Source organism: Dicentrarchus labrax, unplaced genomic scaffold (assembly GCF_905237075.1).
Source record: "Dicentrarchus labrax unplaced genomic scaffold, dlabrax2021, whole genome shotgun sequence".
NCBI classification, from domain to species: Eukaryota; Metazoa; Chordata; class Actinopteri; family Moronidae; genus Dicentrarchus; species Dicentrarchus labrax.
This window is the reverse complement of record NW_026136709.1, coordinates 3,827,413-3,841,474: the sequence shown is the minus strand read 5'-3', so window position 1 is coordinate 3,841,474 and position 14,062 is coordinate 3,827,413. Positions and strand designations below refer to the sequence as shown.

Here is a 14,062-nt window from a genome sequence, read left to right as displayed (position 1 = left end):
CACAATATGAATAATAAACCAATGTCACACAGACAGGCAAAGCTAAAAGGTCAGGAAACTTTGGGAGTGCTGCTTGTGTTCCCCTAGGGGAAGTCAAATGCGCATAATTATATAAACTAGTAAATTACATTAATTTCACTATAGATATTAAAAAATAAGGAAACATGGAGTTTTACAGAGGGCGGGAAAATAATTATTAAAAAACTGATGTAGAATACACTGTCCATTAAAACGCAGCTTGGCAGTGTTCATTGGAAGCGGATGAGAGTTCATGACTGTGGAACCACAAAGTGTTCAATATTAAATGAATACATAATTATGAAACAAATATCTGTTTTTATTTCATTATAGGATTTTCCCCATGGACACTTAATGCATTAACATTCCACTTATTATTTTCATAATGTCAATTTTTTGTCATGTCACTTTTCATGACAGTGCTGTCACCAAGCCTGAGGCCCAAAGCAACTGCCATGGGCCAGGCTCTGACAGACTTACATTTAAAAATATATATTTTTATTAATAATGCATGCAACTGTAATTAATGAGTGACTTTGTTATTTATTAGTTTTGTTAATAATTTACGCTGAAAAATGCACAATGTAGTTTACTTTAGCTTGTAATAAATTATTCATTATTATTGATTTATCTTAAATTTGGGTTTGGATCAGGCTCAGGCCCAAAACTGCTTCTGCAGTTTGGGCTCAGTTGGGGCTCGCACAGAAGTTTTTCTGATGAAAGCTCTACAAGAATGTGCACAAGACCACGCTAAAGTTGCCCAAGCAACATTTGTTTTGTGCGTCTATGGCCATAATTACTGGTTCCATACACACCCGGCTCGCTGCACTAATGACTGCTACTGGTTTGATCGGGACACCTGCATTGCAGAGGAGCGGTGGAAGTATAAAACAGCCTTTACTCCTAAAATGTGCTATAAAATGTCCTATAAAATTTCTTCACTACTTCCAGTACTCCATCCAAAAACAAGAAACTAATAAAGTGGAGCAGGCTGTGGCTGGTTATGGAGAGGCAGACTGCACTTATGCAGGTCCAAGGGTGCCAACGTTCACTCACCACAGGTGCATCTGCAGCAACATGACCACACAGCAAGGCCACAAGCACAGAAATGGTCAATAAACATCCAGGCATGCTAAATTTGGTTGCTTTGCTTTACATCACATGTTCTTGGAATAGAAATACATTTTAAACAGTTTGCCTGCTGTATCCTTTTGTAATCTGATGCTATTCGCACCTGTTTTCCCATGGGGAAAATAAAGAAGATTTTGTTTGACAGCAATTGGGGCTGTCAATGGCTAGAAATCCTACAAGTTCACACATATGATTCCTCACAGCATCATGGCACTGTTTTCTGACTGTTTTGCAGACTGGCAGGGCCATCAAGTTTGCTGTGGACCACGTCTTCTCCTCATCCCAAAGAGCCAGCCAGGTCAAGAACCGCATTGCTGTGGTGGTTACTGATGGCAAATCTCAGGATGATGTGGTAAATGTTACTTTTGGCATGAGCGAAACCAAGTCAGGTTATTTGGGTGGCCCTAAATCATTGTGGTAGCGTCAAGGAACTTCTGAAGTATCACAGTGTGAAAAAAAATAATGTCAGGAGCTCCCCCATCCGTAGAACCTCAACAAGGAAACACTATTATTATTATTATTTCTTTTATTACAGCAAGGACAGTGCACAATAAAACATTAACCCTGTATATACAAGGAGAGATGCATTGCACCGGGTTTTAGCAAATTGCTATTTTCCACCCGTAGTCCCTGGGCAGGTAAATGGAACATACAATAAATTAAAAACAGTTACTAAATTCACAGTTGTGCAAAATTTCAATTACAAAGTTATGAATACACACATTCCCACATCATTAAAACAATTGAAAACAATTTACCCCCCTCCCGCCAACTTTTATAAATAAATATGACCCCCCCATCAAATACACACACACACACACACACACACACACACACACCGCACACTCACACAAATGTCTACAAGTTTGCTGTGACAGCATCCAACGTTTTGTGTGACATGAAAACTATCTGGCTTGGGATTACCACACTATAGCTGTTGGCTGTATGGGGTGCTCATTTTCACCACAGATAACCTTTGTATTTTTAGGTGGATGCCAGTATGGAGGCACGAGCTCAGGGCATTACAGTATTCGCCGTTGGAGTTGGCAGTGAGATCACCACCTCGGAGCTGGTATCCATCGCCAATAAACCATCAACCACCTATGTCCTGTATGCTGAAGATTACACCACCATTGACCGTATCCGAGACTCCATGGAACAAAAGCTCTGTGAAGGTATGTACACATGCTTGTACCATCAATTTCTGATCAAAGAGCCAGATGTTTCCTAACGCTGTTGTTAATACCTTGTACTGATGATTGAATTGATTGAGTTTCTTGCTGATCCAAGCCATAGAACTGTGAGCCACATAATATGGTCTATGGGAAAAAAAGAAATGGGACTTTTACTGCTGTAACCAGGGGAAATAATAGGATAAAATGCAGTTTTACAAAAGGTACACAAATCAATCAACAAATAAATGATTAAAAACGAACACAGAATACTTCATCATTAAAGCTTGCCAGTGTTCACTGTTGAGGATTCATGACTATGGAACCCCAATAAATAAATAAATAATTAGGAAATAAATAATAGTGAGCAGTGCCTGAAACTTGTAACCGACAGAGCTGGCATTGTTGAAAGGTGGCATTTTGCTAATGGAACCTAAGTCACAGGTATGGCGGAAGTTTCTTCTGACATAGCCTACTGGTCACTTTACTCATTTATGACAGCCAAAGCAAGATGATAGTAGAGCAAGATATTCTTAGGAATTGTTGGAGGCTAAAACATAGTTAAAACATGACTCCCACGGAATGCTAATGTTGTTCTGCTCATTGTGTAGGTAAATAGGCAATTGTCTGCCAACACATTGATCTTAATGGTATTATAAGGCAATAAAATGTCCTTTTGTTACCATTATATTTCAGTAATTACGTGTTATGTAGCTTGTCACAGTTGTCATTTCTCACTGAAAATGGTGAGACAGACTGGAAGGAAGAGCAGAAGGAAGCAGAGCAAAACGGCAGACATTTTGAGATGTGAGAGCAGAAAAATGACGGGCTGAGCCATTGTTAATGTTATTCAACCCGTTCTCATTCCCAACTCGTCAAAGACTGCCGCTTTGTCTCTTTCCTTTTGGCGTCCCATACAGCCGCATATGGTACCCTTCAGTGGCTGTATGGGATGCACCGGGCTCTCTATTGACTCTAATGTAAACCCATCCGCAGCACTTATAGACACTTACAGAAACTTCCATCACTACAATATTAAACTGATCGCAGAATCATGTTGCAACATTATTAGGACAAAAAAGTATAAAGTGAAGTTAGTTAGTTATGTTAGCTGCACAATTAGACATCGACACTGTCAAATTAGCAACAACACATATAGCTCCTCCAGTGACCGGCATGAGGCAAGATGTCTTGCAGCAGATAAACAGCCAACAAACCTTATTATATATCACAAAGAGTACATAAGCTAACTTATGTAAATATGACAATTATGAACGGTGGAAACGGGGCAAGTTTTGAAAGTTCCGTCTACAGGTAGCTGTACAGCTAGACGGCATTAATTTGTTCTGCCTGGGCGAAACTTTGAAAACTTGCCCGCGAAAGAGAAAGCCCATTCCACTGTGGTTGTCATAATTACATAAGTTAGCTTATGTACTCTTCTTGATGAGCAGCAATGAGGTTTGATGGCTGTTTATCTGCTGTGAAGGTGTAATTGATTATTGTGTTTACATGTGTCATTTTCGGTTTATTCAATCAAACTGTAAAGTGTCTAGCTGTATATATGCTTGGTTATAGCACAAGATGTATGAGACATGCATACAGCATTATTTTTGTTAATTTATTTTTTCTTTCTTGAACCCTCACGGACTGACCACCAATAAAGCCATGTATTTTAATGAAGACATCTTGCTTCATGCCGGTCACTGGAGGAGCTATATGTGTTGTTGCTAATTTGACAGTGTCGATGTCTAATTGTGCAGCTAACATAACTAACTAACTTCACTTTATATTTTTTTGTACTAATAATGTTGCAACATCATTCCGCGATCAGGTTGATATTGTAGTGATGGAAGTTTCTGTAAGTGTCTATACGATGGGTTTACATTAGAGTCAATAGAAAGCCCGGTGCGTCCCATACAGCCACTGATGGGTACCATATGCGGCTGTATGGGACACCAACAGGAAAGAGACAAAGCGTCAGTCTTCGACGAGTTGGGAATGAGAACGGGTTGTGTTATTAGATACACCTGTTTTTTTCCCTGGAAACAATGTATATATTGTATTGTTGTATGAGAATAAATTCAGTTGAATTGTGTTGTCCATAAAAATACAAATCAATATACCACCAAATAACACAACTGACTGACAGTTTTTGCATATCTATGTGGAGGTTTGCAGCTGTCTGAATAAGTAACCCTTTTCTTTTTAGAGTCTGTGTGTCCAACACGAATCCCAGTGGCATCTCGTGATGAGAAAGGCTTTGAGCTCATGTTGGGCATGAAGGTTCAGATGAAGGCCAAGAAGATCCCTGGCTCTCTGACCTCTGAGACAGCCTACGCTCTGACTGCCTCCATAGACGTAACTGAGAACACCAGGTAGAATACTGCCTGACGAGTGTAATGTTAAAGTTCTTAAAAATCTACTAATTACTTTTCAAATGTTTTGCTAGTTTATATTTAGTTTTTTTACTTCATCCTTATGCTAGGGAGATTTTCCCAGAGGGCCTCCCTCCATCCTACGTCTTCGTGGCCACCCTGCGTCTAAAGGGGTCTTCTAGCAGGCTCACCTTTGACCTTTGGAGGGTGCTGTCTAAGGATAAGAAGATCCAGGCTGCAGTGACACTAAGTGGGAAGGACAAAACTGTCATGTTCACCACCACCAGTATAACAGAAAAGGAGCAGAGAGTCACCTTTAAAACTGGCTTTGAGGTTGGTATTAGGATTAAAATTCATGTCTGTACCGATATGGGAAGAATTCTCACTTCATCCCCATGGTGACCAATGTGGCCCACTCCCCAACCCCCTGATTATTGGATTTATACAGTCTTGCAGGGGTATTTAGAGTCTTTTAGTTCAACAAGGCTCATTACAGTGAGAATCTTTCTGCCCTGCCCTCTAGGGGTCAAAAATCACTGGACGCAGCTTAAAAAAAAACTAATTTGATGCAGCTGCTTAAACTTGCGTTATTACTAATATTTTCATAATGAAACCTCAAGAAGTTGATGATGAATGTGAGCAATACATAAATATCACAATATAAAGAGTGTACTGTGCTGTGGTACTGTCATTTTCCTGCCCCTGAAAGAACATTTTGTGTTTCTGGAGAGTACTCTGTCCCTTCCAATCTCAGGTTTCCCTTCATGTTGGTTGCTGTGAATGAACATGACTGGGATGACTTGCAGAGAGCCAAACTAGCAGTTATTTAAACATCATCCCCTGTTCAGTTCAATACACAGCTGAACGGGTGAAGATATAATGTGATGGAGGGAGGCTCAAAGAAAACGTTTCCTACTCTAAACCAACTGTATTTCCCCAGTGGAAACTGTTTGGTAGATGTGTGGTTCTTGGAGCACATGCCTCTGTTTCCATGGCAGCACAAGGTAATAATACATCCAGTTGGACACGCCGGGTAGTTTTTTCCCAAAGACACCCACCACCCTCCATCCTAACACACCTAGACTTTAGAGTAGAGTGTTGACCAGGGTTGTAATTATGTTCATTTTATGTTTGCGCATGTTTGATTTGATTTGGTTTGATGTGGCACAAGGTAGAAGCCTGTGATTTGTCAATTGGAAAGGATGGCTGTGGCTCAGTCCCAATGAAACAATAGCTGCTCTGTTTCTCTCTCCTCCCTCTGTATGGTTTGAGCTTTCAAGAAAAAGACTGTGATGGAAAAAGGAAGGACTTCTTGGTCTTAATACCTTTCTGGTCAAACCCATTTGTGGAGCATTTAGCGAACACGCGTTTTTGGCCTTTTCGGGCAAAATTTGATTAGTTGAAACAAATGCACACATAAGATTGCCAACAGAAATGGAAGGCTGAGTGAAAGAAGATTTGACAATTTAATAATCGTTTCCAACTCTGCTCATGACTCAAAGCTTGAACAAAGATATGTTTCAGTCTCATAAATGAACAAGCTCTCAATACATATATCATTATATTTAAGATAACCTATTATTATTTATATCTATGAATCTCATATTTGTGCCTTCTCTCAGACTCTGTATGACGGAAAGTGGCATCAGCTCAAACTCCTGGTGAGGCCACACCAGGTCACCAGTTTCCTTGATGATCAAACAATCCAGGAAGTAAAGCTGGAACCGGTGGAGCCCATTTACATCAATGGGGAGACACAGTTGTCAAAGAGGCGTGGAACAGACATCACTGTGCCTGTAAGTACACCACAACTGAGAGGTCTAAGCATACCTTCAAAAACAAAGAAATGGCTATAATACATTTTGTCACCCAGTGCAGGAGGCACCTCATGAAGCAAAAAATATTTGTTGATCTGAGAAAGTTGGGTGGCTGTCTGCCTCGACTGACTGATAAAAATTATATTTATACAGTACCTTCACACAGTAAAAAAGAGCATATATACAATATTCTCAATATATTTAAAGAAAGGAAGGAAGTAAATTTTTATAATTTTACTTTCTAAATGAAGCAAAAGGTTGTTGGACGAATCAAAACTATAACTGAATACATCAATACAATACATCAATCAATAGATCAAATCTTTTACCTTTCCCACCAGTCAGTTGATAACATAAAGTAAAACGTAAATATTTGTATTGTTCTATTTCCTTTTACTGCAAACAACATTTCCCATTTTCCTCACCACATTTTCATTTGTCATTCAGGTGGAGATTCAGAAGCTGCGTCTGTACTGTGATCCTCATCAGAGTGAGAGAGAAACAGCTTGCGAGATCTACTCTGTGGTAAGGTCTCCACTGTCGCTTGTGTCTACTGTAATCTCTGTAATCTGTACTCCTTTAGCTGCATTTATCAGGCTACATAATAACTATTATTTTTTTCTCCTGTCCTTTTTCTCTTCTGCTGCACAGGATGATGAAAGGGTAAGTGCAGTTTCTATCCCGTTTCTTTTAATTAGACTTTGCTTAGAAGTATTTAGACACAGAGGTAATGCAAAGGTAACAATATCACACTACATCATTAAATAATACATAGTGGAAATCACTGGCTACGTTCATACCTCATGCTAAGAAGTCTTCTTTAGAGACTTTTGATTTAAACCATAACAAAACATCAACATCAAGGAAAAAAAAATATTATAAATGCTTAATCTTATTCTGGTTGGTGTTTTCTGTATAATAGGGAAGCTCCGAGTGTGTGTTGTATTGCAGACGTCAGTTTGTGCTTGTGTTTCCTCAGTGTCCTCTGGATCGAACAGCCACAGTCGAGGAAGAAGACTGCAACTGTGTGGTCGGACCACCAGGGCAGCGCGGCCTGCCAGGACGTATGGTAATACACCCACAACTCTTTGACTCAAAGAACGTTTGATATGACTTGTGTATTGCCCCTCTAGTGGTTTTGACACCAGGGCTATTAAGCACGATGTACAATTAAGTATTATTAAATCCTGCCCCTTTTTGATAAGCTATATTTTTTCCGGAACATTGACATTCTATGTAATAGTCTCGACTACGTTGAAAAGACAACCAAATTTTGAAGATGGTTAAAAGATGAAAGCAACATATACTGGTGGACAGTAGTATATATAGTCACATCTTAATGTTGGTAATGTTTTAGCTACGTCAGTGGTTAGCTAACTAAATCTATATCAGTTATTAGCAGGCTAGTTACATCTGAAAGCTGATGTTAGCAAAATGCAAGCTAACTAGCTAGGCCATCTACATAATTCATTTGCTAGACAGGTTGCGTTTTTGCTAACATCAACTTAAGATTTTACTATATAAAAGTCACTTTTATGAGCGCCATCTTGAAAATGTGGTTGTCTTTTCAACAAATGAGCCTAGCACATAGGTTATCTGAGTGCAGGAAAGGTGAAAGTTGACTGAGGTTCTGACCGAAGCTTACTCAACTATTTACTAAGTTACTGGAACACAAAAAGGGGGCGAGAGTTAAGGGTCAACAGCACCACATTGCTCAACTATGATATAACTGACTGTGCTGACGAGTGCGTGTAATCAATCTATAACACCAGCTTTACGACTTTACAACTTTATGATTATTTCAGGAGTTACAAAACAGACTTGGATCTCTGAATAGATGAAATATAAAATGCAATACTTGCTTACACACACTTTTTTTCTCTCTTCTCTCATACATCTGCTCCAATTGGAGTCAACACTATATCATTATAATGGAGGATCCACAGTGGTTTATGCTATATGGAAAAGGGAGGTGAGGCCACAACAGGCAAATTGGAAAGTACAAAACTAATTTGTACGTATTTTATGTGGAATTGGTGCATCATACCAAAAAAACACATATCCAGACCATAACTTGTGTCCTCCACTAATGACCTCTAATGACTTCTAGCTGTAGTGACTCACTTCTCATGAGTCACGGTAGAATTTGTTTACCCAGAGAGGTTTTTGGAATCTTTACATGTCCTTTTTGGAGAGCTGCCTAACCATGAAGTACTCATGAATAAAGAGGGGTTGACTTCTAATTTGACTTTTTTGGTTATATCATTTTATATATGTTTTGTTAAAGATAGTTTGGAATGTAAAAGATTAAAGCCAGAATGTGTTGCTTTTGAAAGAAGAAATAACACTTTATTGTTTAATTATTCACTGTTAAATTCAACACCCTCAGAACTTTTGCTGTTACAGTCTTGTGGTAGCTAGTGTTTGCTAATGTTAGAAAACTTTAGAGAGATGTTCACTGACTTTATGACTCTTCTCTAATAGTGGTACTGTTACATTATGTTGTTGTATTTACCTTTATTTTATTAATAAAATAAAATAATTTTCATTATATCATTATTATTATATTTTTGTCCAACCAAAGTATTTGACAAATTTGATGGAGCTAAAAAATTTCACCAAAGTTATTAAAATGAATTGTTAGGGGTCAGATTTCATGGCGATCCATCCAATAGTTGTTGAGACATTTCACTTAAAACTTCAAAAATTAACCTCATGGTGGCACTAAAGGAAAAGTCAGGAGATCACCAAAGTCATTGTGATGTAGCAACTGGAAACCATGACTGACCATCCGATAGTTGTTGAGATATTTCAGTCTGGACCAAAGTGGTGGACTGACCATCACCGCTGTCATCAACAGAGCCATAAATAAATTTGTATTTATTAGAGCCTATGCATTTCAAATAACTATTGAGCAATAAAATGTACTATATCAAAAGAATATGTTTCTGAGTGTCGTGATGAGGCTTGTTAATGCTACAGGGTTTCCGAGGGGAGAAAGGGAGGGAAGGACCCCCAGGACCTGATGGTAAGCCTGTAAGTGCTAATCAGTTTCTTCATCACTTTTTTTTATTTACACACTGTTGTCACCAGTCTTAAAGATACATTTTATCTGCATGATAGAATAAGTTAATGTTGTCTCTGTTCCCAGGGTAAAGATGGGATACCTGGGGAATCTGGCCCTCTTGGATTGCCAGGGATGAAGGTAAAGATTCTGTTGCATGAACACATTTGAGTAGCCACAATGAAAGTCCCAATTTCTAATTGAATTTTAGAAGAAAAAGTAGAATAAATAACAGAATCCTTTTAATTAAACTCAACTCTAGTCTTGCACGGCCTTAAAAAAAGTTGTATGCAACCAACTTCTAGAATTTCTAAAGGAAAACATTATTTATGAACTCATGTTAAAAGATGTTGTATGCATTATTGACAAACTGTCTGACTGTGCTTCTATGACCCCCTGGAGTACCTTGTCTTATTATCCCTTTACATGCTTTCTTTAAGGTACATGAGTCATCAATCTGGCTGTGTCTCTTGCTATGCAGATGATATCCTGATTTATGTCTTTGTGGAACCTGGGAAACTTTCAAATCTGGCTACTTTTACATAATTGACTTAAGGAGATAGATATCATAGTTTCTTGTAATAACATAACTTAGAAACCAACAAGAGTTTAGATTTGATGCTGGTTCAATTTTGAAATATTGATGTGTTAAGTCACTTTTACAAGGCTTCTTGTAATGCTTTGGTTTGAATTTCAAATCCATCTAATTACTTTTAAGCCGTTACACAACGTGGTTCCACTGCTAATGTTATATATCTAGGAATCATCTCAGGTAAGCGGAACAATATCTGCAGGTTGTGCCCAAAGGTCCGACTTGTACCTGGTCACCAAACTTTTGCTGACCTGGCTCACAGGTTATGGAAAGGTTTCCCTCTTAGATTTTGGTCAACAAATAAAATTGCTCTACACGTTATGGACAGCTAGACATTGCTGAAATGGTGTGCATGTATAATAAGCCACATAATGGACTTTTAAAGGTTCGATGCAGTTTATTCATTCACTGTAAAGTTTTGAAATAAACTAATAATAATGATAATTTACATTCCTTCTTTAGAAAAACACGAATGTTTAAGTTAAAAAAATAAAATCTGTATTCAAAAAATAGTTTAGAAAACTCAATAAAGTGAAAACCTTTTATATAATAATTCAATATTTTCAATTGCAACTATTTACTTTTCAAGCACCATAATAATGAAAAAAAAATGTTGTCAGCTGTTCATCTTTACAGTGTTTCAGGCAATGATAGTGATGAGCGAGTACGCCAATATCTGTATTTGTTCAGCAAGCTACATTATCTGTATTTGTATCTGTACTTGGTATGGGTGGGGCTTAAAGAAATGGGCAGAACTAACTGGAAGTTGTTGATTTAAGCCTGAAATTGATATGGGTCGATCAGAAATTGCTATATGTATTAGAATTACTATTTACAGAGCAACCTCAGAATTGAGTTTCAGACCAACATTTTTGGTCACAGGAGTAATGGAACTTAAAAAAAAAGTTGCTATATTTATGGATAATGTCACATTTTACTTAGATGATACTCATATTGTTTCAGCTGAGATCTCGCTCAATGCTAGTGAATACATTTCTGCCTTTGATTGCACGCTCTTACCTACTGCCTTCCCTTGGCTGGACAGGGTGAAGTCGGCTCAGTCGGACCAAAGGGGGAGCCCGGGGTAAAAGGTAGCATGGTAAGTCTTTAAAGAAGCAGTTGTATCAGTGTTGTGGCTTTACTAATCTGCCGCCTGTACTGATACTACCTGATTCTTCTGATACTGCCAAGGGAGACAGAGGGGAACCAGGGTTATCAGGAGAACCAGGACCCCCAGGAGCCAAGGTGAGACCATTTTAATGGGAAAATGCTTTTATGGCGGCAGGTGATGTTTTTGTTTGAGCTCTCTTCATATATCAATAGTTAAAACAATTAGTGAATGAATATTGAACATTTTATTCTTTATAAAAGGTGGTTACTGCTAACGTGACAAATACCCTGACATTTTACTTTAGTTACTGTTTGATTGGCTATTGTATTGAATCTCAGGTTAGGCTAAAACTGTTTCAAATGTACAAAACTAATGGTCATTGGAGATCTGTATAGTTTATATACAGTGTAGTGTATGGTTAACTCTTATGCATTTTTGAATTGGAAGTGTAGGTGAAAATTGCCTCCCAATTTCACATGCCAATCCTGATCAACCTGACAACAGTTGTCACTGTTGCTGTTTCTTCTAGTACTACTCCATCTTGTAACAATTTAAGTAGTGCTGTCCAATTCCATTGGTGGTGACAAGTACATGGCATTTCCTGTTGGTGCTACACAATAAAAGTAAAATGATTTTAGTTAGCAGCAGGAGGAAATGTCGTTTAGTTAATACAACATCGATATGTTTGTAAGAAAGTGATCAGTAAACAGTAAGAAGGCTGATATCTGGAGGATTGTGGTGGTAAGTCACAAAAGCACTGAGGACTGAACACAAGAAGATTTTCTCTAGTCACCAGCACAGACACACAGGTGTTGACTGTACCATTTTTGCAAGATGCAGCTTTGGTTTGAGGGAGCAGGCCGTCTCAGGTCAACCCCAGTTGGCCCTGCTAACTGGCAGAATCATAAAAAGACTCTTAATCCATTGTACATGAATAATGTTTCTGTATCCTGTCAAACTATAAATATTTCTGTTGATATTAATGTGTTCATATATGTCCATGTACAAAATGTGAAAGTGGAAATAAATCAGTTCTACCACACTACCACACCACACCCTAATGACAGGGGTAGGGCTCATATATACGTAGGGACCCTGAATTTATTTTAGTACCACTACTAGTGGCTAGAACTAGTGGCCTAATGTATAGGCTTATTGACCACAGACACACAAAGCATTCACTGTGATCATCTCACCAGGGTCTTCCTGGTGAGAGAGGTGAGCCGAGCCCTCCAGGAGAAGCCGGACCAATGGTAAGATCCAGTTCTGTTCAACAGTTAGAGGATGTGAAAGCATGCAATCTGCATTTTGGAGGTTTGGCTTCCACTGAGAATGTATGTGTTTGTGTGTTTGTGATTTCCTCCTGTCACACCAGTATTAGCAGTGTTTTGAGTGGGACAGATAATTACTGCAATGGTGTTGAATTTGGCCGCTGCTGCTCCACTTTGCCTCTCAGAGTGTGTTTACTGTCCAACCAGGGGGAGCCAGGACTACCAGGCACCAGCGGACTGGTTGGGCCACTAGGACCAAAGGTCAGTGCATGACTGTAGCTACTGGGAGATCAGGTGGGAGACACTGGCCCAAAGTATGCGGACATCCAGACATTACACTCCTTCATTACTGAACATTTAATTCCAAACCAAAGGGACTAATATTGTATGCTGCCTCCAGTCTTGTGGGCAAACTTTTCTCCAGATGTTGAACCTGGCTGCAAGGATTTGCTCCCATTCAGCCACAATTACTGAAGTGTAGCACCGATGTTAAGTGATAAGGCCTTGCTTATAATGTTGGAAGCACACTGTTGTCTAACAGTGTGTTCAGACTTGAAGTGAAGAGAATTTTCACCACATTGAATTCATAGGAATTAGACTGCAAGACTATTTATGAAGTCTAGGTTTATTTGCTCCAAATAACAAGTAAAACTGTACAGATATTAGCTGTAGTTAGCAACTGATTTCAGAACTCTCTAGAAACTCTGTTTTTTCCATTTGTGAAGTAGCTTTATAAAGACCTAGGAATAAGTGTGCATTTTTCACCCAAATTGTGTGGATGTATGTCTTTGCCCTCAGTATGAGCTGCCTTGAGTGAATTTGCATCTGTTAGTGCCACTTGCGTCTTTCCATGGACACTGTATGCAAAAATTGTAGATTTATTTGGGAACCACAGCAAAAAGTACACAAATGTACTCTAATACACATACTTTTGTTGATTTACCTCCACCCAGGCAACCATTTATTTCTATTAATTTTACCACACTATTAAAATCTACTTTGAGCAAGGTGAAACTTGCCTGAGATTGCCTCACAGAAATAACAAAACTAAATCAAAATCAAAGCAGACTTGATTCTTAATTACTCAATTAAAGAAAGTTTTGGCTGCTAGAAATAAATTAGTATGAACAAAACTAGATACCAAAGGCTGTTCCCAATTATTTTTCACAGCATAGCGTTGTTTGTAAGGTTTTTGGAAAAATGGTCAGCAGTAAATGCAAAACATACATGCTTTACATTAAATGGACTGTGTGCATGACAAGCTTTTTGTCATGTGGCATGCCTGCGAGAATATGAAGTTGTCCATTCAAGACATGAAGCAATTAAACGCAACACAATTGAATCTAAATGAGAGTGCTAGCCTTGCTGCAGCGACATCTCATTGCCTCACTGTACTGTATGTAGCCTACAAACCTTTTCCATGATGGTGCCAAGGACAAACTGTAGCACACTGAGTCACTGAGATCCAACTTTTCCACCAACTGGTACCACAAAGTGAAAGTAAGTAGCTT

General features: G+C 38.6%; 1 protein-coding gene across 1 annotated transcript in view; it reads left to right on the top strand.

Annotated features, from left to right (window-relative positions):
- si:dkey-225n22.4 (collagen alpha-1(XXI) chain) overlaps positions 1-14,062 on the top strand; it is a 77,021-nt gene that overhangs the window by 10,761 nt on the left and 52,198 nt on the right. The window contains exons 5-18 of the mRNA XM_051410298.1: positions 1,385-1,501; positions 2,138-2,324; positions 4,531-4,696; positions 4,807-5,029; positions 6,319-6,492; positions 6,961-7,038; positions 7,165-7,176; positions 7,493-7,582; positions 9,496-9,549; positions 9,665-9,718; positions 11,215-11,268; positions 11,361-11,414; positions 12,480-12,533; positions 12,759-12,812. Of these exons, the coding sequence (XP_051266258.1) occupies positions 1,385-1,501; positions 2,138-2,324; positions 4,531-4,696; positions 4,807-5,029; positions 6,319-6,492; positions 6,961-7,038; positions 7,165-7,176; positions 7,493-7,582; positions 9,496-9,549; positions 9,665-9,718; positions 11,215-11,268; positions 11,361-11,414; positions 12,480-12,533; positions 12,759-12,812 (1,371 nt within the window). The remainder of the gene's footprint in view (positions 1-1,384; positions 1,502-2,137; positions 2,325-4,530; positions 4,697-4,806; positions 5,030-6,318; positions 6,493-6,960; positions 7,039-7,164; positions 7,177-7,492; positions 7,583-9,495; positions 9,550-9,664; positions 9,719-11,214; positions 11,269-11,360; positions 11,415-12,479; positions 12,534-12,758; positions 12,813-14,062) is intronic.